At 53.3% G+C, this 23793-nt stretch overlaps 1 protein-coding gene across 4 annotated transcripts; it reads left to right on the top strand.

The window, feature by feature from the left end:
- Positions 1 to 5838: 5838 nt before the first annotated feature.
- CANT1 (calcium activated nucleotidase 1) lies at positions 5839 to 23436 on the top strand. Of its 4 annotated transcripts, XM_025362548.1 has the most exons (6): positions 5839 to 5972; positions 16988 to 17131; positions 17315 to 17439; positions 17593 to 18245; positions 19903 to 20106; positions 21218 to 23436. In XM_025362548.1, the coding sequence occupies exons 4-6, from the start codon at positions 17615 to 17617 to the stop codon at positions 21586 to 21588; spliced, it is 1206 nt and encodes a 401-aa protein (XP_025218333.1). In that variant the 5' UTR covers positions 5839 to 5972; positions 16988 to 17131; positions 17315 to 17439; positions 17593 to 17614; the 3' UTR covers positions 21589 to 23436. The 4 variants fall into 4 exon arrangements, with proteins under 4 accessions (XP_025218333.1, XP_025218332.1, XP_025218330.1 ...); XM_025362547.1 differs by lacking the exon at positions 16988 to 17131; XM_025362545.1 differs by lacking the exons at positions 16988 to 17131; positions 17315 to 17439 and adding an exon at positions 10132 to 10241 and having other exon boundaries at positions 5874 to 5972.
- The last annotated feature ends 357 nt before the right edge of the window (positions 23437 to 23793 follow it).

Below are 23793 nucleotides of genomic sequence, written 5' to 3'. Positions count from 1 at the left end.
ATGCAAATAACTATTAACATATAGCCATAAGTTAAGAATACTCACAAATAGTTTTTGATTTTTGGAGAAATCAGGTAGAGAAAGAAATATGCTCCAAATTTTGTTTACAGGAGTATATTTTACTCAACTGTTAAAAGTTGTAAATAGTTCAAAAGAAAAGTTTGCTTGACTTGGAAAACAAAACAGAAAGGATCAGCAACATTTTATGCAAAAGTCATAAAAAGATTATTTCAGTCTTTCATTAGTGTATGCAATTAATTTCTGTTTTGCTCAATATTTAAGAACACATTAGTTTTCCAAAAGAGTCTTGGAAGCTTTTTTTTCCTCTCTATTTTAATGGCATGCTTTCCAAAGTTATCAGACACTCACATTTAAGAGTAATTGTCAGCATCCTATAGCTGGTTATAAACCTTCTTTTGAAGAGGATTAAAACAAGACAATAATTGTCTCTGAATGACAAAAAATGTCTTAGAAAAGCCACAGTCAAAGACACAATTGACAAGGAAATTTCATTACTTCTGTAGCATACAATTTTACATAACAATTATAATTATTACTGATAACATACACTAAGTCACCAATAACATACACTAAGTCATTATAGGAATTTCCCATAATTTTAGAATGCATACCAATAACATATTTACACAAATATTGTCTAAAGAAAGTCAAACACCATTTCATACTTGACAATGCTTCCTGTATGATTTTAATATACCAAATAAGCCGAATAAGTCTTTTTTGGACTTTAGCATTTTTACCATCTAAAAGGATTAATCAGGTCAGAAAAAGACATATTTAGAATCTGATCTTGGAAAGTTGGTCAAATATCAAAGGTTTAAAACACTTGATATCATAAAATAAAATTCCAGGTCACTATAAGTCATTTATGTAGCCAAAATGTTAACTCAACAATTTTAAAAAGGCAAAAAGCTTTACTCAGTGATAGAGGGAAGATTTAGCTCTTCAAACAATCTGTCTCTTTCCTTTCCCTTCTTTTTCCTGTAGTTTATTTAAAAGGCAAACAAAAATCTTTCATTATCTTTTAATATTACTTGAAAATCTTGTTCAAGAGAGAAAGCCAAATTTCACCTTTTCGTGAGTGTACTATTGATGTCAAATTCAATTCCTAGTAAAACTTTATAGACAAATTTTTCTTACTTCAATCAGTTTGACCATAATTTAAGGTTTTCATAAACCTTTTATAACCCTTTACATTTTTTTTTTGTTAAAGAGTACACCAATGCTCCAAGAGAACCCTGTTGTGCTTTTATTCCAATGTTCAATTTATGGAAAAACTGAATAATACTCCTTTAACTTTAGCCAATATGTTCACACAGAGAATGGCTTTTACAAGATTAATCTTTCACAAACCTTCCACAACTTGCTTAGACCTTCCATTTTCTCCTGAGAACAACTCTTTAAACCTCCAAACCAGGCAAAAACAGACTGCTTTCCCATGCCTTCTTATAATCTTTTACCAAATACACATTATACTTTCCTTACACACAGTGCATGTAAAAGTGTTTCTCCAGTAATGTCAGTTACATATGGTGTAATGTTAACTCCTAGCAACTTTTATTTTTGGTGAAGAACCTGGTAAGTGATTTTATTTGTCTACCAGGTGTAGAGCTTAGGGCACCAGAAAAAAGTGCAGATAAGGTCTGACTCCTTCCAGCATAGCTAGGGGCATGGCTAACTCCATATGTTCCCAGGCCTTACGTAGACACTAATGGCTCCAAAGAAAGTAAATTGAACAATTACCAAAAGTCAAAGAAGTAGTTTAGTAAACATAGTATCTGACTTGCCTAATTTAGACCAAATGTCTAAATTTCCAAGACATTTTTATTTTACCAATAATCTTTAAAACTGCCTTGCTTTTCCAAAGATGACTAAAGTCATGTGAACAAAAAAGCATTAACATTTTAATTTTTCTGGTGAAATATTTTATTTAAGTGCTTATTTTTCTTTAAGCCAATTAAATAGAGCTCTTTTATATATTTTGGTTGTAAAACATTACTCACAGGGATGGTGGAAACCAAGAGAAAGTACCCCTACATGGTCACAAGATCAAGCTCCCAAGGATATAAAATAAGACGAGGGGGAATCCTCATCCAGTTTTTGTTTTAGTGACCTGCAGCAAAGTTGTCAACTGATCAGTTTGCTGGGCCAGGTTGAATAGTGGGCTTACAGGGGTCCTAGGGCCACATTCCATCCTATGATACCCCTTTTATGACAGAATGACACAGAAAGACAAATTTACAGCACAAAGTACACAAGATTCGTCACAGCCTAAGACTAGCCTCACAAATCCTTTTTCCCATTCATCAAAACCTTGCAGAGGAGACACTGATTTTTACCATTCACTCAACTGATTTGCATAGAGAGGGAGAGACCAGAAGCCTGACTGGTAAATTCTTACCCTTTTGTCAGCAAGATGAAAGAGTAGATAAGTCACCCAGAGTGACAGAGAAGATAGACAAGGGAAAGGCGAGAAAGAGAGAGAGGAAAGGGAAGGGAGAAGAGCATTGCCTGTGGTGCATTGCAGAGGTGAAGACCTCATGAAAGCCAGATAAAGACTCATCCATAAGAGCGACACTGAATCAAAAGTTCAGGCAGCTGCTTGTCAAAAAGGGATCTTTTCCAGCAGTCCCATCAGCTCTCAAGCTTCCCCCTTTGGGGGAGGAAAAAAAAAGCTCCCCAGGTCCCATGATCCCGCACATACCTAATCCTGTCACCCACAGCTATCAGCAAAGAGGACATGGCAAATTAATCCAAAGAGAACGGCGGTTAACATCCTGCAGTGCTGAATCCATTTTTAACCAAGAAGGCTCTTACCGAGGGTGGCCTCTAACCTTCCTAAGTTGGGCCTTGAACCCAAGTTTGAACAAGTGTTCTTGTTCTTTACTAAGAGGGGCCTCCAACTCCCTGTGTCTTAGGAGGGACTCTAACTCTCCTCATTTGGGCCTCTAACCCAATTCCATCCATTATCCTGGATAAAATGCCCCACCACTTACCCAAAGTTGGTCAACTGGTGCTGCAGTCTATTTCTCTTGGGTCAGTGGTCTCTCCAGTATCGTCCCTTCATGGTTTCTCAGCAAGATGTTACCAGAAAGGGGTTCCGATCCAGGCCCCAAGAGAGGGTTCTTGGATTTTCCACAAGAAACGAGGCCGCAGAGTAAAGTGAAAGCAAGTTTATGAAGAAAGTAAAGGAATAAAAGAATGGCTACTCCACGGGCACAGCAGCCACAAGGGCTGCTGGTTGGCTATTTTTATGGTTATTTCTCGCTCATATGATAAACAAGGGGTAGATTATTCATGAATTTTCTGGGAAAGGGGTGGAGATTTCCTTAAAACTGAGGGCTCCTCCCCTTGTTAGACCATCTAGGGTAACTTCCTGATGTTGACATGGCATTTGTAAACCATCATGGTGCTGGTGGGAGTGTCTTTCGCATGCCAATACATTATAATTAGTGTATAAATAGCAGCAAGGACAGCCAGAGGTCACTTTCATTGCCATCTTGGATTTGGAGGGTTTTGACCGCTTCTTTACTGCATCCTGTTTCATCAGCAGGGTCTTTTTTTTTTTTTTTTTTTTTTTTTTGAGACGGAGTCTCGCTCTGTCGCCCAGGCTGGAGTGCAGTGGCGCGATCTCGGCTCACTGCAAGCTCCGCCTCCCGGGTTCACGCCATTCTCCTGCCTCAGCCTCCTGAGTAGCTGGGACTACAGGCGCCCGCCACCGCGCCCGGCTAATTTTTTGTATTTTTAGTAGAGACGGGGTTTCACCGTGGTCTCGATCTCCTGACCTTGTGATCCGCCCGCCTCGGCCTCCCAAAGTGCTGGGATTACAGGCGTGAGCCACCGCGCCCGGCCCAGCAGGGTCTTTACAACCCATATCTTGTAACCTCCTATCTCATCCTGTGACTAAGAATGCCTAATCTCCTGGGAATGCAGCCCAGGAGGTCTCAGCCTCATTTACCCAGCCCTTATTCAAGATGGAGTTGCTCTGGTTCAAAGGCCTCTGACAGAGCTACTGGATCCCTCATCCATTGCATACAGTTTTATTTCATTTTATAAAGGTTAAAATAGACAGAATTAAACAATATATTGTTTAGGGACACATACCTATGTGTTAAAATTATAAAGTAAAGCAAGAGAATGATTAACACAACATTCAGGATTGTGGCTGCCACCTCTTCGGGGTAGTAGGTTGTTGAGAATAGGAAGAAGAACCTGGAGAATTTAAAGATACAGGAATAATGTGTTATTTCTTAAGCTGGAAGACATATGTAGATCTTTTAGAAAATAAAAGATTCGAATATAATTGTCACGTGCATCTGTGTGAAGAGAGTCCACCAACGGGCTTTATGTGAGCAACAAGGCTGTTTATTTCACGTGGGTGCAGGCAACTGAGTCTGAAAAAGGAGTCAGCAAAGGGTAGTGGAATTATCATTAGTTCTTATAGGTTTGGGATAGGTGGCAGAGTTAGGAGCAATTTTTTGTGGGCAGGGGGTGGATCTCACAATGTACATTCTCCAGAGTGGGGAGAATATTACAAAATATCTTCTTGGGTAGGGGGAATATACCAAAGTACATTATCACAAGGGCGGGGAGGGTGTATTGTCATAAGGTCAATCGATCAGTGAGGGTGGGGCAGGAACAGATCACAATGGTAGAATGTCATCCTTTGTGGTTCTTCAGTTGCTTCAGGCCATCTGGATGTATACGTGCAGGTCACAGGGGATATGATGGCTCAGCTTGGGCTCAGAGGCCTAACAATTAGGAGTATTATGTGAGACATGGTTGGGACTCAGTTTAGCATGACAAGAAACATTAATGAATTCAAGAAAAGTTTGCCACCTCTCCAAAACCAAAAGTGCATAACAGTGTGTTCAGCACATTTCTATTTAAAGTAATTTAAGATTCGTGTTTACGACTTGTTTGAATACCATATAACATCCTTCAGAGGAATCACAAGAAACTAGAAATAGCGATCGCCTCTGGGCAGGGAATGCAGAACGGCAATGGGAGGCTTTTCACTGCGCACCATTTATATAATTTGAATTCCTCCTCTTGTGTACCTGTTACTGAACAGAAGGCTTTTGAGAGAGCTGGGGGAAGTACCTGGTGTGGAGCAGGAAAGCTGAAGGTGCAGATGGGCGGGGGGCTGGTGCACCCTCTTGCCAAGTTCTACTGCCAGAGGCTCCACGGCTACCAGGCCTTTCTCAGAACTTTGGGATGGAGGAGAGCGGGGCCCGGGAAGCCTTTTAACAGAGCGCCCTAAAAGATCTCGGGGGCTGAGGCTAGAGAGGGGAAAGGAGAAATCAAAGACCCTTGTGTGGCAGGTTTGACAATTGCAGATTGGTTTCAGGGACACACCCACCGTCCCCACCCCAGGACACTACAGCCTTAGACCTCCCCGATTCGGGCTTTGGAAACTGGTCAGCAGCACTCTAGGAGGAGGCTGTTTTGAAGGCCAAGGAGAGGGGCTGTCTGTCTGAGAATGAGGATGGCAGAAAGGGGCCCACGCTTTTCAACCTCCCAAAACTACGAGGGGTCGGGAGGCCCGTGTAAGGGGGCCCTACCGTCTCACTCGGGGAATGAGACCTTCCCTCCCCAGTAGCCTTCACCCCCGCCCCATGCCTCCCACCACAAAATATCTGCTTGGCCCACATTCCAGCGAGCGCAACGCGGTGAAACAGAGCTCTCGTGTGCCAGTTCGGACCCTCGCGCCCCTCCAGCCTGCAGCCAGACAGCCGCTCCTCCAGCGCGCAGGCGCGGGAAACAAAAACCACAGCTCCCAGCAACCCCCGCGCCGCCCCTGCGCAGCCGCAGAGCAGAGGCTGCCGGGAACACGGGCCCAGAGGCGGGGCGAGCGCGCGCGGGGCGGAAGTCGGTTGCAGTCTTCTGTCCCCGCTGTTAGTGCAGCCGAGCCACGCCGCCCGCGGGCACTGGAGCCAGCCCCGCAGCGGGTGAGTGACTCTGCGCCCGCGGCCGCCGGCGCCCTGCCCCCGTCACGGGCCTGGGTCCCCGTCCCGGAGCCTCCCGCCGCGTCCCGCTCCGTGACCCCTCAGGCCCCCCTCCCGTCCCACCCGTGCGGGACCTCTGTCCCCTGACTCGCAGACTGGACTGGGACTCTGCTCTCTGACCTGTGGGAAAGTCCCTTTCTTCCGACAGGCGGTGGACACCACCGCCTCTGACTTTTGGGACACCTCTTCCCTGGGACTAGCGTGGGGACCATTCCCCTCTGATTAGTGTGGCCCATCCCCGCTCAGATTAGTGTGGGACACCCCCCCCCCGATAACTTTGGGGACCATCCCGCTCTGACTACTGTGGGGCACCTCGCCCCTCTGCTTAGTGTGGGGCTCCTCCCCGCTCTGATTAGTGTGGGGACCATCCGCCTCTGATTCGTGTGGGGACTATCCCCCTCTGATTCATGTGGGACGCCTCCCCGCTCTGGCTCGTTTGGGGCACCCCTACTGGGAATGACCCCCCTCACCGCCCTCTGACTTCAGTTACCCCTCCTCTGGTCTATGCAGGGTCTCTCTGGACTGATAAGGGAATTTTCTCCCTTTGACTGGCACTTTGTCACACCTGTAGCAGGCTCACCTTCCCCACCCCATCCCAGTCCTTGCTCTCCCTGCCCTCATCCAATTTGGAGTCCTCCTCCAGGCAGCACAACTCACTCTCATCTTTCTGCATGCAAATGATTCGCTCTCCCCACCACACCTGTCTCACACCCCTACTGCCATCCGGTCTGGATTCTCTCATCCTCGAGGACGGCACCTCCTTGCCAGACCATGTTGCCTGGTGCCTTTGCTTCTCCCTCCGAATGGTCTTTCTGTTGCCCTCTGTGTCCCTAGGTTTGGCACAGAGCACCTGTGACCACTCTTCCATCTGCCTCCAGCAGACACAGCCGTCTGCCAGGTACCTTTCTCCCTTAGTGACCCCTGGAAAAGCAGTCTCTTAGTGCCCCAGCTCCGTTTCTCATTTTTTTTCTTGGGGTTGTATGCCCTACGGCCTCTCCTACCACATTTTCAACAAAGCGGGGGTTTGGGAATGTGAATCTCTTGGTGTCAAGTGAATCTGGCTAGCTCTCCAGTGTAAGGGCCCAGACTGGAAACAAGTGTCCGGTCGTAGAAGGCTCCTAGAAGGAAGCGGGTGCGGCAGCCCTTCAGGATCCGCTGTCTCCCAGCTCCTCCTCCCTCTCCCTCTGAGGAGCTTTGCTGAGAAAGGTCCCTCCAGGCCTGGGCTGCAGACCCTCCCTCCAGCCCCACCCCAGGCCTCTCAGCAGGACAGTCTGGCTGGAGCCTGTGGAACAGCAGTGGGGCTCCTCCCAGGTGCTCCTCCCTGCCGGCCTCAATGAGCCCTCTATCCGAGCACAGGCCCCTGCTGAAAGGCACATTGAAGGAGCCAACCCTCTCCCCTCTGGACGTGGCAAGGGTTTCCTGTTGGGGCAGCCCCAAGCATCTTCATGGCCAGGACTCAGGAGAAGCATGGATTTGTCCAGGCGCTGTCATGAGGCCACCGCAGCAGTGTGGGGACCAAATTCTAGTGTCACTTTTTCATGTCCAGATTAACCTGATCACAAAAGAGAATGACACGTCACAAGGTGGTAGAAGAAAGCATCCACTTGCAGCAGGATAGGACCCCTGGACCCCGGGATGCCTCACTGGAGGGGCTCGTCTGAGGTTTGACGCTTCTGTTCGCCAGAGGTCTCCTTTCTTCCCCTTAGGCTATAACCATATTTTCCTAGCCCATGGCTGCTTAGTCAATGTGTTGGTGTAAAAGCTCTTGGTACTCAGAACGTTTTCACTCGCCTCTCACTGTGCACCTGGTCTGCAGGGCCTCCCTGAGCTGCAGAGTGTGTGAGAGACCCAGGGTGTGGTAGGAGCAGTTCTCCTTGCCCTGTGGGTGTTATCACTCTGCCACCTGGATGTGACTTTCGAGGTGTGTGTGTGTGTGTGTGCGTGCGTGCGTGCGTGTGTGCCTGTGCAGGCTCCCACGAGTACATATAGCCCGTCATCGGAGTCTTGGTACTTTCTGGCAACCATATAGGTAGATAGGTAGATGTATAAATGCTGTAGTGTTTTCTCTTTCAAAAACAGAAGATCTGAGACTTGGAACTATTGTCCAGGTCATGAAATGGGTCAGTACTATCACAAGGAGGTCATTTTTCTGTTGTTTGTTGAATGGTACCAGGGATACTGAGGAGACACAGCGTTGATTCTTTTCACTCAGTGCATTCTGAACTGTCGAGATTTTCTGGAAAGCTCTTATGAAATGCCAATATCAAGGGAATTAAAAACTTTTATATTAATTTTTAAGAATGTTCATGTTGATTTTCCTTTTACTTTAATCAAGATCGTTAATTAGGAGAAAATCATCCTGGCGATAGAGAAGTCTGGGCAGACGTTCTGTTTTTACTTTTGGACCCTCCTCATCTCTGTCATGCGTGCAGTGGTCAAGTGGAGCACCTAGTTCCCAGGCAGGACACTGCTCCCCCTGTCCTCTGGGATGGTTCTATGGGAAGTGAAGAAGGCACTGAAATCGGGCTTAAGAGTGTGTGATGCCACCATGTGGGGGTGGGGCAGAGGTGAGACTGGGACCCCCTAGAATGGTTCTGCAGGTCTTGCTGGGTTGAATGAAAGTCCTGGCGATACAGCCTTTGTGTCCCAGGAGCCGGGCCCTGAGGAAGGCGTGAGGTAAGAGGGTGGCAGTAAGCAGGTGGGCTCGCGCAGGTGCTGCTACGGTGTGAAAGCCAACCCTGATCCAGGTCCAGCCCTGATCCAGGTCCACGGGGTGATGATCCCATCCGGTTATTCTCATGCACTCTGGAAAAGGACACCTTCCCAGATGTGTGGTGCTGTTTGGAATGTGCCTTTCAGCTGAGAAGGTCACTTTTTGGCTAAAATTCCTCCGGGTGTAACATCGATAATACAAATTAAGCAGACGCAGCCTCTTTGCAATGCAGTAATTGCAAACCGGAGAGGGTTCTGAAGCTGTGCGCCCACCCTATAGACAGTGACTGGTCCTGGCCCTTGGAAAAACCTGGAGGCAATTTCCCCTCTTCCTCCTGTGATTGGTGGAGGAACAGCTCCCCGAGATGTCCATGTCCTACCTTCTGAGCCCGTGAATATGTCACATTACATGGCAAAGGGGAACTAAGGTTGCTAATCAGCTGACCTTAAAATAGTGAGGTGATCCTGGATTTTCCCAGGGAGCCCAGTGCAATCACAGGGGCCTTAAGAACAGAAGAGGGAAGCAGAAGAGCCAGAGGGAAATGATGGCCAAGAGGCTTAGGGAAGTGCAGTGGGCGGGCTTTGGAGAGGGAGGAGAGACCACCAGGCAAGGAATGTGGGTGCCTCCGGAAGCTGGAAGAGGCATGGGAATGGATTGCCCCGAGAGCCTGAGAAAGGAGTACAGCCGGCCCATGGCCCGTGTTAGGCTTCTGTCCCACAGGATGGTGCCCACTGCCGGCCGTGTGCCGGATACTAGGGGCTAGGGACTGGTGCAGAAGTCAGATCCTGAGCTTGACCTTTAAGGAGGGTGCTGTCTGTGGAGGTGGGATGGCCTAAAGGGCAGACTCCCTGTGACCTTCTCCTTCCTTCCTGGTTTCCCTGTGCTGCCCACGCCCGAGCAGATTTGATGTGGAATTTGCGGGTACAATAGCCTCACACATGCCGAAGCAGGGATCAGGTAACGTTTTCAAGGAGTCTGGCCCATAGCAGGCATTAATAAGTGTTTCTTTGAGATACACCACCCGTGTTCTCTCAGATGCTGTTAGCACGAGTGTTTGAAGGCCTTGGCTCCTGCCTTGGCCGTGCTGAAGAGTCTGTAGGTCAGCAGGGTTTGCCCTGTACTGTGGCAGTGAACACAGTGGGCACTCTGAGGCCTGCTGCCTGCTCTCTGGGTGAGGGAAGGGAAAGGAAGGTAGCTCTTCTCCAGAGATAGGGGGTTGGCGCACCTGCCACCTGCCTACCTGTCCCTTCCGAGGAGGTGGGGACTAGGATGTGGCGGCCTCTTAACAATGCTATGGCTTCCTGCCCTGCCTGGATCCTGAAAGGGAGGAGCCTGGCAGCCCTCAGTAAACCTGCTGGTTCTGCCACCTGTCCTGTTCCACTCCTGCAGGAAGCTGGAGAAACAGACCCTCTTGGCTGTCTGCTGTCCAGGGAGCCGCTGCTCCCTTCATCACAGCCTTGCGCAGAGTGCAGCGGCAGGCCTGGGGATGGCCTCAGGAGGTAGGTGGCCCTGGAGCCTATGGCTTCTCCTGGGAAAGGGCAGCAGCAGGGAGAGGCCTCCTGGGTGTGCACAGAAAAAAGCACTGTTTCCCTAACTCCCTGCTTCGTAACTCCCCGCTCCCTAACTCCCTGCTCCCTAACTCCTTGTTCCCTAACTCCCCGCTCCCTAACTCCCCTCTCCCTAACTCCCCACTCTCTAACTCCCCTCTGCCTAATTGCCCTCTCCCTAATTCCCCTCTCCCTAACTCTCCACTCCCTAACTCCCCTCTCCCTAACTCCCCTCTCCATAACTCTCTACTCCCTAACTCCCCTCTCCCTAACTCCCCTCTCCCTAACTCCCCTCTCCCTAACTCCCCTCTCCCTAACTCTCTACTCCCTAACTCCCCTCTCCCTAACTCCCTTCTTCCTAACTCCCCTCTCCCTAACTCCCTGCTCCCTAACTCTCTACTCCCTAACTCTCTACTCCCTAACTCCCCTCTCCCTAACTCCCCCTCCCTAACTCCCCTCTCCCTAACTCTCTACTCCCTAACTCCCCTCTCCATAACTCCCCTCTCCCTAACTCCCCTCTCCCTCTCTACTCCCTAACTCCCCTCTCCCTAACTCCCCTCTCCCTAACTCCCTTCTCCCTAACTCCCCACTGCCTAATTCTGGGAGTGTCCTGTGGGATGGACAGGTGCCTCCATGGTGCCTTGAGAGCCTTTCAGACGGCTGTCACTCCTGTGAGTGCTCTCCAGGCAGCAGCAGGGGTCCTGTTGTAGGCCCCTGAGCCTGGGAGATAACTGGTTGCAGCCCCACTGAACAGCTGAACAGGAGAGGCTGGCTGGCCACCGAACCTATGACTTTGCTGTAGTTACTGAGTCCTCTTGTTGCTGATTATCTAAAACCATTACTCTGCAGGCACTGAGGATGTGAAACTTTTCACAATGAAGCCAGCATTTAAGCTGCTTAAAGCTTTGAGGGGTGTAGGGAGAAGCCTCACATGGGCCCTTTCTGGAAAGGACTTTGTCCATCCTGTGTCTGGTTCATTTCTGTTGTTTCTGGCTGGCAACAAACAAAAGAACCCCCGTACCCCCCACCCCCAAAAAAGAACCCAACTTTTTAAAGAACATGCAAACTCTTGCCTGCAGCAGGCACCAGCAGCCCAGCACCCCAGGCAGTCAGTGGTAGCTCATACACCAGCATGGGCTGTGGCAAAGGCATCTGATTTGAAACTTTTGTGCAAAATAAAAGTAATTCCTTGGGGTCCTAAAGGAGAGATGAAGCCCAAGGAAAGGTGTTCTGGTGCTGAAGTTAAAGGAATTTTCTGGAAGGTACACAGAGTTCTCTTGTCACTAGAAGCAGTCAGTCCCTTGTTTAATCAAAGGCGTCTGAGTCCCTGGCATCGCTGCCCCTCTGTTAGCTCTGGGGAATCAGCGTGACCTCGAGGTAGCACTGACCACATGGGACTGTTCAAAGTCTGTCTCCCGCACTGTGCTGAGCTCCTGGAGGAAAGGCCCTGCCTCTGTCACAGTGTTCCCCAGAGGGGCAGAGACGCAGGGACTCAGGACACCTCTGATTCCATGTGGTCAGAGGACATGAGCCTCCCGGGTGGGGAGCATGTGCCGCAGTGTAGACGCCAGGAGTCTGGAATGGGAAGGCGTGCAGGGTTGCACAGCGACCTGGGAGGTCCCGCTCCCGGGAGGACAGCCGGAAAAACCCAGTGAGGCTTTCTCTGCAGGCTGAGGCGTTTGTCCTTTATGGAAGGCACTGGGATCTACTAGAGTGTGAATCCAGGTTTGCTTTGGAAAAATCATTCTGTCAGTTTTGTGGAGGGTGATTTGAGATGGTCTTGACCAGGGATCTGTCAAGGGACAGGGAGTCGATATTCTCAGCCTCCACTGTCTGTTGGGACCACTCAACGGTGTAGCCAGAATCAGCATGCCAAGGAGGAGTCCTAGCCGGCTTTAATCAGCCGCATCTACACAGCAGGCTGCCTCTACACAGCAGGCTGCCTCTACATACCAGGCCGCATCTACACACCAGGCCGCACAGGCCGCCTCTACACACCAGTCCTCACAGGCCGCATCTACACACCAGGCCGCATCTACACAGCAGGCCGCATCTACACACCAGGCCACATCTACACACCAGGCCGCACAGGCCGCATCTACACACCAGGCCGCATCTACACAGCAGGCCGCCTCTGCACAGCAGGCCGCACAGGCTGCATCTACACAGCAGGCCGCCTCTACACAGCAGGCCGCCTCTACACAGCAGGCCGCCTCTACACACCAGGCCGCACAGGCTGCATCTACACAGCAGGCCGCCTCTACGCAGCAGGCCGCCTCTACACACCAGGCCGCACAGGCTGCATCTACACAGCAGGCCGCCTCTACACACCAGGCCGCACAGGCTGCATCTACACAGCAGGCCGCATCTACACAGCAGGCCGCCTCTACACAGCAGGCCGCCTCTACACACCAGGCCGCACAGGCCGCCTCTACACACCAGGCCGCACAGGCCGCATCTACACAGCAGGTGGGAGACTGGATTTGGCCCACAGGTGGTAGTTTGCAACCCTCCCAGCAGGCGAGAGGGTACTTGTAGAGTGAGTGAGAAGCAGTAGCGGTCAGCCCCTGTGCAAAGTTCTCTAACCTGAGCATCCGGCATGGCCGTCAGCATGGCTCAGGGAAGTAAACTGAGGCCAAGAGCAGTCCCTTGGCTGAGCCGAGATGGTCTAGATCGGGGTGTCCAATCTTTTGGCTTCCCTGGGCCACACTGGAAGAAGAATTGTCTTGGGCCACACATAAAATCCACTGATAGCTGATGAGCTTAACAAAAAAATCTCATCTCATCATGTTTTAAGAAAGTTTATGAATTTGTGTTGGGCCGCATGTTGGGCAAGCTTGGTCTAGATCATTAGACCAAGACTCAGTCATCAGGATGAGACGGAACTGGAGCCAAGGCTGTGTGGATGGGGAGAAGGGAGCCGAGTCTAGAGCTGGGTGGGACACGTGGGGCTGGGGAGGGAGGAGGGCTAGGATGAATTGCTTCCCAGGATGGCTCCTGAGGGCTGGGAGCGCTGGAGCCAGGACAGGGAGTTCCTGAGGAGGTCCTGGTTTGCGGTGGATATCAGATGAGGAGGCTGAGAGACTGGGTCAGGCTAGAAAGGCGTAGGGGTCTTCACCTTAGAGGGAGGGCAGGCCCTGGGAGAGGTCACTGGGCTGCCAGCACTAGGGGCTGAGAAGACCTGCCTGGGGAGGCCACAGGGAGCACCTCCCTTCCTTGAGGAGGGACACGCAGGATGTGCTCACTGGATTTGCCGCTGGTGAAGGCTTCCGGCGGCTGCCTCTGAGGATTAGCCGAGAGGGAAGGAGAGGGTGTGGGTGTGGGTGCTTTTGCACCATGGTGGGCGAGGGGGCCTGGGCAGGGGTGGGAAGGGACAGAGGTGCCGGGGACTCAGGGAAGGGTGTTCATTCTTTCGCAGATTTGCCATTTATTCAGTAGCAGTTGAGTGTCTGTGGGAGTGTAGGGTCTGGAGGTAAAATGGTGACAAGGTGGGCGACTTGGGTGGCCTGTGGATGGAAGGGAGGAACCAGAAGAGCAGGTGCCCAGCAGCTTGGGGAACTGACCTGAGTGGCACGTGTGGGCCCCACCCAGGGGCCTCGGCTGCTGAAGGTGGCCACAGAGTGGTCTCCTGGGAGAAGTGGGCCGGAGATTTGACAGGAATGGCGAAGGTGAGGACAGTGGCTCTCTGGAGTGCTGGGGGAGTTGAACAGGGAAGAATATGAGGGTTCCAGGGGCTGGTGACGACACATCACAATGTCTGACAGCAGTCTCTGCCGGTACATACCGTCGTCCCGTGTCGGCAGGCAGCGTCGTTCTATGCCGGTACATACCGTCGTCCCGTGTCGGCAGGCACCGTCGTTCCGTGTCGGCAGGCAGCGTCTTCCTGGGCCTGCAGCTCAGATGTGGCAGCTGATCAGCTTGATCCAGGCCACAGGTTCACAGTATGACTGAGGTGGGCCCCGGCAGAGTGCAGAGGGGCTGTTAAAGAAGTGGCTGATGGCCCACCTGGCATCTCTTTGCCTTCAGCCAGTGTGCGCAGATCATCTGCTTCCTGCCTGGCAGTGCGTTCAGGTGCTGGGGCTCTGACAGTGGCCAGGTTCCTGCCCCGGGAGCAGAAATAATCACCTAGCCAGGCAGGGGCGGTGGGAGAGCCGGAGCCGCATGGGAGGGAGGGTGCGTAGGCGAGTCTTCCCAGGGAGCTGATGCCCTGTAGGAGAGACTGAGCCGCCGGTGGGAAGAGCAGGCCCGACTGTTCCAGGCAGGGGGAACTGCAGGCTCTGCCAGGGCCAGTGTGGTCGGGGATAGAAGGAGGTGCATGTAGCCAGCCGGCAGGCAGAGGAGATGGTGCAGTGTGAGGGCTGAGCGGGAGCAGAGCAGAGTGGGTTCACCCCAGGAGCTGAGGAAGCCGCTGAAGCTGGGAGTGTGCCATCTGATGGATGCCACTTCATGGCAGGTGGTGAGAGGGAGTGTCGGGATGTTGGTGGGGGGCAGGTGGCATAGCAACTTCATGGGGGGGTAGGGGAATGTCAGGGGCGGAGAGGCAGCTGATGGGTGGAGGGAGGCAGCCAGCATGGCATGGTGAGGAAGGGCCGTGGAAGAGGACAGAACCTGCCCACGGAGTCAGTGCCGAGGAAGGAAAATGGAGGATGAGGCCAGTCAGGTTTTTCGTGGCAGCAGTGCCTTATGTTTTTATCGAAGTGTAATATCCACACAGAAAAGCACATCTCCCAGGGTCCCGAGAGAGCTTGAACCAGACCACTGTGGACATGGTGGCCACCCATCCCCACTGCCCTTCCCGAGGGGAGATGAGGAGCAGGTAGGCTTGAGGGAAGAGCTGCATGGGACTCGGGTCTTGAAATGTCTAAGACACATGTCAGAAATGCAGGTAGGTGGGAGTGTGAGTGCTCGCACCTGTAATCCCAGCACTCTGGGAGGCTAAGACAGGAGGATCACTTGAGCCCAGCAGTTCAAGACCGGCCTGGACAACATAACGAGGCCTCATCTCTATAAAAAAATTGAAAATTAGCTGTGCACCAGGTGCAGTGGCTCACGCCTGTAATCCCAGCACTGTGGGAGGCCAAGGCAGGTGGATCACTTGAGGTCGGGAGTTTGAGATCAGCCTGACCAACATGGAGAAACCCCATCTCTACTAAAAATACAAAATTAGCCAGGCGTGGTGGTGCATGCCTGTAATCCCAGCTACTAGGGAGTCTGAGGCAGGAGAATCGCTTGAACCCAGGAGGCAGAGGTTGCAATGAGCCGAGATTGCACCATTGCACTCCAGCCTAGGCAACAAGAGGAAAACTCTGTCTCAAAAGGAAAAAAAAAAAAAAGATTAGCTGTGCATAGTGGCACACGCCTGTGGTCCCAGCTACTTGGGAGGCTGAGGTGGGAGGATCGCTTGAGCCTCAGGGGTTGAGGCTGCAGTGAGCATGATCACGCCACTGCAATCCAGCCTGGGCGACAGAGCAAGGCCCTGTCTCAAAAAAAAAAAAAGAAGAAAGAAATGTAGGTAGGATTTGCATAGGAGGTAAGACGGAGTAATTCAGAGCTCAGCAGAGACTCTTGGGCCTGGCCGGGGTTTCGAAGCCTTGGGGCTAGAAAAGGAACAGGGAGGGGCAGGGCCTGGGCGTGGTCAGAGGAGGATGTCCAGCACTGGGAACTTCAGCCTTGCTGCCAGGAAGGCCCCGGTGACCAGCCCTGTGACCAGCCCTGTGACCACCTCAGGGGGTCCTGAAAGGCCTGCTCCTTAAAGGGAGCGTGGAGTCTTCCCTGCCGGCCCAGAGGAACTGCTGGTGGCGCCCTCTGCTGTTGGGAGGCTCACTCTGAGCAGCAGGCCCCACATATGTGCCTTGTTCACTCCTCGAACCTGACCCTGGGGCTAAAACCTAAGACTGTCTGAAAGTTCCATGTGGAACTGTCACCCTGTTTTTGCATCTTCTCAGCCAAGCAGCCTGCAGCGTGGAGAAGGAGGTGTCTCTGGTGGGGGTGTCTGTCGCTGGCTGCCGTGCACCAGGGCCTCATGGTCCACATATTTGGGGCCCAGAATTGCACAGAGCCACTGGAGTCCCCCAGCCCTTCCCAGGCGCCCTGGCAGGGAGGACAGCGTCTGCCCATAAAGGCACACGTTTGCTGCTTTGTTATTTTCTCAAGGAGGACCCAGCCAGGGAAGCTTCTCAGGCCAGGATTCACTGGGTTGTAGTTGGAGGGCCGAGATATGGAACCGGAGCACCGGGAGCCATCTCCCCACGCCCCATTGTGGTACTTGGCGGCTGTCCAGAGACAGGCAGCTCTCATCAAGGCGGCGTAGATGCGGGCCTGACGCCCTGTGGCTGCACTGAGCCATCATGCTGTATGCCCAGGAAGTGGGGTTGGCGGCAGCGGTGAAGGGCTGCAGTTCCTGGCCGCCACCAGCATCCTGACCCCAGGACTCTGCCACAGAGCCACGCCTGGGGTGGCGGGTGACCTGGGAGAGGCCTGCAGCCTGGCTTGGCTGCACATTGAGCCCAGCAGTTCTTTGGAGCCAAGGCACAGACACCCTGGCCTCCAGGCAGCCCAAGCCGCTCAGACTCTGGTCCCTGCAGTCATTTGCATTAATATAAAGGCACCAGCGGACAGACACTGCCTAAAACAACAACAGATACAAAAAAGGAGGGTTTTTATTTGGTCTGGATCTGTTTTGTATTCAAATGCTTCAGGAGCCTAACCCAGAGGAACTGGAGACTGCTTCACTTTACTGCACATCTGTCTGCTCCAGGCCAGGTCGTGTTCTAGGAGCCAGGATACAGAGGTGGAGACAGAAACAAACAGACCAGTAACTGTATACAATACTCTGACGTCAGGTGGGGACAAGGGCCAAGGACCCAGGGACTGAGGGTGATGTCGGCAGGGCAGTCAGGGAGGGCTTCTTGAATGAGGTGGCATTTGAGTAAAATACAGACCTGTATGTACCCTGTCTGTGATCCTATCCCACCTCAACCCGTCAACCTTCCCCTCCTGCCTGACTCCCCTGCACTTCTCTCTAGAGGGACCCCAGAGCACCAACCTGCATGGAACTTCCTTCTCTCACTCAGCTTCCCACCTTGCCACCTGGGACAGGGGAGAGGGAATAATTTTGCTCTGGAAAGACTTCACGTCTTGCCGAATGAAAGCAAGCAAAGATAAGGGAGTAAGAATGGCCACAAAGTAGGGCAATACTGTTTCTTCCGGAAAAGTCAGCCTCCAGCGCCTGCAGCTTCAGGAACTGAGACGTGACTGTGCTTGTGGGGGCGCTGACTTCTCTCCTCCCTCCCTGGCTGTGCAGGTCCCGCCTGACTGTCACGCTGATGCCCGTGCAGCCGTCTGAGCACTCGGAATGGAATGAGTCTATGCACTCCCTCCGGATAAGTGTGGGGGGCCTTCCTGTGCTGGCGTCCATGACCAAGGCCGCGGACCCCCGCTTCCGCCCCCGCTGGAGGGTGATCCTGCCGTCCTTTGTGAGTGCCGCCATCCTCTGGCTGCTCTGCTCTCACCGCCCGGCCCCCAGCAGGCCCCCCACCCACAATGCACACAACTGGAGGCTCAGCCAGGTGCCCGCCAGCTGGTACAATGACACCTACCCCCTGTCTCCCCCGCAAAGGACACCGGCTGGGATTCGGTACCGAATCGCAGTTATCGCAGACCTGGACACAGAGTCAAGGGCCCAGGAGGAAAACACCTGGTTCAGTTACCTGAAAAAGGGCTACCTGACCCTGTCAGACAGTGGGGACAAGGTGGCCGTGGAGTGGGACAAAGACCATGGGGTCCTGGAGTCCCACCTGGCGGAGAAGGGGAGAGGCATGGAGCTCTCCGACCTGATTGTCTTCAATGGGAAACTCTACTCCGTGGATGACCGGACGGGGGTCGTCTACCAGATCGAAGGCAGCAAAGCCGTGCCCTGGGTGATTCTGTCCGACGGCGACGGCACCGTGGAGAAAGGTAACTGGACCCTGAGGTTTCTGTGGAGGTGTGGGTGGGGAGTGGGGCTCAGGGCCTGGCTGGGAAACACAGGCACACAGTAAAGAATTCACACACCCAGAAGCCAGCGACGTGGTGAGGTAGCACTTCTCCCTCTTGCTCTGACCTGTGGCCCCCTTACCATGAGCCAGGAGCGTAGCCTACTGTCACTTCACACTGAGCGGTTTCTAGGAGTAAGAGCTGATTGCTAGAGGCCTGCGGGAGACGTGGGGAATCTGTCCAGGATGTTTTAGGCTGTATCCGCTGCTGCTCTGAGAGCCTCTGAGAACACAGCCCTTTTTACACCTTCAAAGGTTCTCAAGATCACACTGGGATGTACCCACCAGGAGCCTTACCTTGAAAGCCATGGGGTCAGATGGTTCTCACTCAAAACCCAGACTTTGGTTTCATGTTACTGAAGGGTAAACTGCTGCCCAGCCCTCCTCTCCCTGAACCCCAGCAGGGGCAGGGCATGCGTGAGCTGCAGCAACCCTCCTGGAGTGGAGCCTGCTGCCAGCCTTTTTGTTCACCAGGAAGGAGGTGCTGCTTCCACAGGGCAGGGACAGGCTTTGGGTAGGCACGGTGGCCAGTGTCTTCCTCCGGGGAGGAGCTGGGGAGGCGCCAAGGACGCTGGCAGAGGAGCTGCCAGCTCCTCTGAGCTCCGTTTGTCTGAGCTGGCAGTGGATCCCCACCTTCTAGAAAGCTGAATGCCACCGCAGGCTTTCTGAGGTCAAGGAGGAACTGCACTAAACAATGGCCCATGCAGTTCATGGCCGGCCAGGCCCTCACCACACCCGGTGAGAAAATCTTCAGTGTTTGCCCAGGGCTGGGCAGGGGACCAACCTCACCTGAGGTATCAAAGTGTTGGTCACCTACTTCTTGCCTTGCACTTGTCAGGGTTTTAGGCAACCCTACTGTAGTTCTGTCCTTCCCTTGGATAGAGAGGAGAGCGGGGTAAAGGGAGCGTTGGGGTTGGGCTGCGCTCAGGTCATCCGGGAGGGACGAAAGACCCGGGGTGGAGAATGTCTCATCGCACAAGGGGCCCAAGAGATGGCAGGTCCCTCCAGGGCCCTGCAGAGAAGCTGCTGTGGTCTCGGGCAGTTCAGGGGGCACAGCTCCAGCTCTCAGGGGCAAGAAGCTGGCAGAATTTGGGGAAAACAAACAGAAGTTAGAACACCAGGGTGTAGGGATGATAAGAATACACTGGAAGAACACAGGCTCCCACACAGCCTGAACTGTGGCAGCCTTCAAAGTTAGGCTTATTTTAAATAAATCAGTTTAAAAGCAAAAACAGCTTCTGAACAAATCCACTGGAAGGAAGACTGGGAGCCCCAGCACCACGCCCCTCTCTGGCCACTGGCGTTAGAGTGATGCTCCGTGAGAGCTCAGGTGTGGCCGAGGGCAGCACACGCACACCCCCGGGACACGCGCGCCCCTTCAGAGTGCTGTCACTTTTCAGCTTTTCTACCCTGTAAGGATAATCCTGAGGTTGGGGATTACGGCTTGAGGAGCGGGGAGTTGGGGATCAGAGGTGACTTGAGAGTAGTCACTGAACCTTCAGGAGCTGTGGGGAGGGCAGCCGACCGGCCCTGGGCAGGAGCCAGGTGCAGGGCCTAAGGACGCTGCTCTGCTTGACCAGGCTTCAAGGCCGAGTGGCTGGCAGTGAAGGATGAGCATCTGTACGTGGGTGGCCTGGGCAAGGAGTGGACGACCACCACAGGCGACGTGGTGAATGAGAACCCGGAGTGGGTGAAGGTGGTAGGCTACAAGGGCAGCGTGGACCACGAGAACTGGGTGTCCAACTACAATGCTCTGCGGGCCGCCGCTGGCATCCGGCCGCCAGGTGAGAGACGCCTGCCCCAGCCCACAGCGTGGGTTCCACAGCCCGCTCACTGGGAACCTGCTTCCTCCTGCATTTGCCTCCAAGACGCTTTTTTATTTTAGACAAAGTCTCGCTCTGTCACGCAGGCTGGAGTGGAGTGGCGCGATCTCAGCTCACTGCAACCTCCACCTCCTGGGTTCAAATGATTCTTCTGCCTCAGCCTCCATAGTAGCTGGGACTACTGGTGTGCACCACTATGTCCAGCTAATTTTTGTCTTTTTAGTGGAGACAGGGTTTCACCATGTTGCCCAGGATGGTCTTGAACTCCTGACTTCAGGTAATCCGGTGATCCACCTGCCTCGGCCTCCCAAAGTGCTGGGATTATGGGCGCGAGCCACCGCACCCAGCCTCCAAGGCCCATTTCTTGCTTGATTTTAATGATTTTGGTTGCCTCTGATGGTGGCTCCCCTCAGGCCAGTGGATTCTGGCGGCAAACGAGCCGTTTTCTCTTTCCTGTCCCACTCACCCCAGCAGCTGGCCTCTCCGCATCCCCGCCTGTGGCCTCGCTGTCTGCACTGCTGGATCAGGCCCTGTCCCCACCCCTGGTGCTGGGCCATGGTGCCTCACACCAACATAGGGCCGGCAGCACTTTGGCCTCCCCTTAGTCAGGATGGAGTAGGCCTTAGGTGCCTGAGGTTCAGGAGGAAGTGACTGAGTCTGTGCCTTGGGCCCCAGACGCTGTCTCCTCTTCCTTGCAGCCTCAAGGCAGCCTCCCCATCCGATCCCTCCCCACGTCCAGTGGGGGTTTGTTCCCTTTCCTTGGGCTCCTCTGGATCAGCCCGGAGGAGGCGCTGATGAGCTGGAATCCCTGAGATTCCTGATGCAGCTCACAGGCAGCTCTTGGGGGAATGGGAGGAGGCTTCAGGGGAGGGGGTGCTGCAGGTTCCCTGTGTGGGATAACCGAGAACACAAAACTCTCCAGAAGCCTGCAGGGCAGGGAGGGACGGGTTGCTGTGGGCTGGCGAGCCCTGGTGGTCGCAGCCCCATGCCTGCTGCTGCGCACGGCCTGGTGGCGTGGGGCTGGGCACGCCAGGCCGCATGTGTGTCTGACCCACAGTCACCCGGTTCCCAGGCTACCTCATCCATGAGTCTGCCTGCTGGAGTGACACGCTGCAGCGCTGGTTCTTCCTGCCGCGCCGTGCCAGCCAGGAGCGCTACAGCGAGAAGGACGACGAGCGTAAGGGCGCCAACCTGCTGCTGAGCTCCTCCCCCGACTTTGGCGACATCGCTGTGAGCCACGTGGGGGCAGTGGTCCCCACTCACGGCTTTTCGTCCTTCAAGTTCATCCCCAACACTGATGACCAGATCATTGTGGCCCTCAAGTCCGAGGAGGACAGCGGCAGAGTGGCCACCTACATCATGGCCTTCACGCTGGACGGGCGCTTCCTCCTGCCGGAGACCAAGATCGGAAGCGTGAAATACGAAGGCATCGAGTTCATTTAACTCAAAACGGAGACGCTGAGCAAGGCCATCAGGACTCAGCTTTTATAAAAACCAGCTTTGTTTTGTTTTGTTCTTTTTGGAACTGTGCCTGGGTTGGAGGCCTGGACAGGGAGCCTGGTCCCAGGCTGGGCAGGGACGTGGGCACTGGACTCCCAGGCCCCACGGAGGCCGCGGTCTGAACGGCTCTCCACGCTGCGGTCTGATGGTGAGGTCGGTCACTTCAGGCATTGACTCAAGGCCTGCGGAACTGGCCAGGCCCTTTCTTCCATCTGACCTCCTTTCTTCTCTTTCCTATGTTCTTTTGTTCAGTAAATATCCCTGGAGCTCCTACCATATGTCGGGCACTATGCCTCACCCTAAGAACGCAGTGAGCATGAGGTGGACCTGTTTGCTGGGAACCCCAGGTCACCCCCTTTTCTTCCTACTCTGAGCCTGGAGCATCATGTCCGCCCCTGCAGATCCTTGGAAAAGAAAATGTTTCTGTTGTAGGGTATTGCATGGCCACGAGCGAGGGCAGGCCCCTGGGGACACATCTGCCCACAGCTGCACAGGCCAGGGTGCAGGCCCATCTGTTGGTTCTCAGGCCTCAGATGAAACCATCTCCGCATCATATGGCCAGTGACCACTTTCTCCCTTCAGGAAAATTCTGCGGCTGTGCAGCATTTTGAAGTTTTAATTATTAACCTGCTTTCATTAAAGCAGTTTCCTTTCTTGTAAAATGGAATCACCAAATCTGATCACACAGAGCAAGGTCCTGTAGTTACCCAGCCTGCTGCAGCAGTGGGGGAGATTGTAAGGAAGCAGTGACAGGTGGTGAAGCAAGTGTCAAATTTCAGAGTTCTTGGCCAACGGATAAAAAGATAAAGAAAACGTTGCCTTTTTCTAGCAACTGTCAGAAATCGTCATGCCTTTCAAGACTTCTATGAATGACTTGAATTTTCTATTCCCTGCCTAGGGTCTGTGATCGAGGCCTGTCAGTTCCCTGGGGTTTCTTTCCTTGGCCTTTATTTCTCCTCTTCCAGTGGGAGTTTTGCAGCCTCTTCTCCATGGAAACTTCACATGAGCGTTGGCTGGGCCTCGGCTTCGCTGGAGCGTCTTCTCAGCAGTCCAGGGCGAAGGCAGAGTGGGATTTGAGACCAAGGTTAGGCACGACCCAGGCTGAGAAGGGACATTTCCATCATCACAGTGCCCTCCCCACAGCACTACCTCACCCCGACCCCCACCCTTACTCCCACCCCCACACCTCGATCGTCAGAGGTGCCACGGTGGGCCAGAGGGTGTCGGCTCTGGCTGTCCCTGTGCCGGTCCCTCACAAACCTCTCTCGCCTTTTGAAACTCAAGCACAGCTGCGAGGAGGGCAGCCAGGAGGGACCCCTCTCGCACTGGTGGTCTCTTTCCCCCGCTGTGTCATAGGTAGTGGAGGAAGCGAAGGAAGTGAACGCTGAATGTGACACATTTCCGAAGAGCTCAGCTGTCACCGGGCACAGCCTGGAAGCCCCAGGTCTGTTCTGACTTTGCCTGGCCGTCTTTCTGGCCCGCCTCCTAGATGGTTGTCCTTGATGTCTAGGCTGGGCCATTTAAAGTAGAGCCGCAGTCAGGAAGGTTGTGAGACTCAGGGCTGTGCTGGATTTTGAGGCCTTGCTGATGTATTCGTGTCAACCCCTGAGCCACAGGCCAGGTGCCCGGAAGCAGCCTCTCACCACACAGGCAGTGATTTGCGATTTGCGATTACTTTAAAGCTCACCTTTCTTCTTTCCCTCTCTGTTTGCTGCTGTCAGCATAATGATTGTGTTCCTTCCCTATGGGATCCATCTGTTTTGTAAACAATAAAGTGTCTGAGGGACTGTAGTTGTCTTCTGTCTCCGGTCTGTTTGCCAACTGTTGGCAGAGGCCTGGCCACGAGAGCTCCTGTGCAGGATGCTGGGCGCCCGCACGGGAGTCGCCCGCCAGGGGAGCCCGTCTGGAAACTGCATCTTCGGTCCGCCTTGTCCCACAGTCTCAAGGCGCTCCAAGAGCACGAGCGCTGTGGTCAGAAAGGTAGGATCTGAAGCCACTGCAAGCCCAGTCCTGGCTCTGTCCCCATCCAGCTGCATGTCCTTAGGCAAATAACCTAACTTTGCTGTGCTTCAGTGTCCTCGTCTGCAAAAGGAAGCCAATCGCAGAGCTCACCCCAGGACTGCAGTGAACGGTAAGTGACTGGGTATG

Source organism: Theropithecus gelada, chromosome 16 (assembly GCF_003255815.1).
Source record: "Theropithecus gelada isolate Dixy chromosome 16, Tgel_1.0, whole genome shotgun sequence".
NCBI lineage: Eukaryota > Metazoa > Chordata > Mammalia > Primates > Cercopithecidae > Theropithecus > Theropithecus gelada.
This window is presented reverse-complemented; position numbering and strand designations above follow the sequence as displayed.

What these genes read in the sequence shown, in the direction of transcription:
- CANT1 (XM_025362547.1), top strand. Translation starts at nt 17,615, where the DNA reads ATGCCCGTGCAGCCGTCTGAGCACTCGGAATGGAATGAGTCTATGCAC. An exon ending in CGACGGCACCGTGGAGAAAG is followed by an intron (nt 18,246 to 19,902) that starts GTAACTGGACCC and finishes CTGCTTGACCAG; the next exon opens with GCTTCAAGGCCGAGTGGCTG. An exon ending in CGCTGGCATCCGGCCGCCAG is followed by an intron (nt 20,107 to 21,217) that starts GTGAGAGACGCC and finishes CCCGGTTCCCAG; the next exon opens with GCTACCTCATCCATGAGTCT.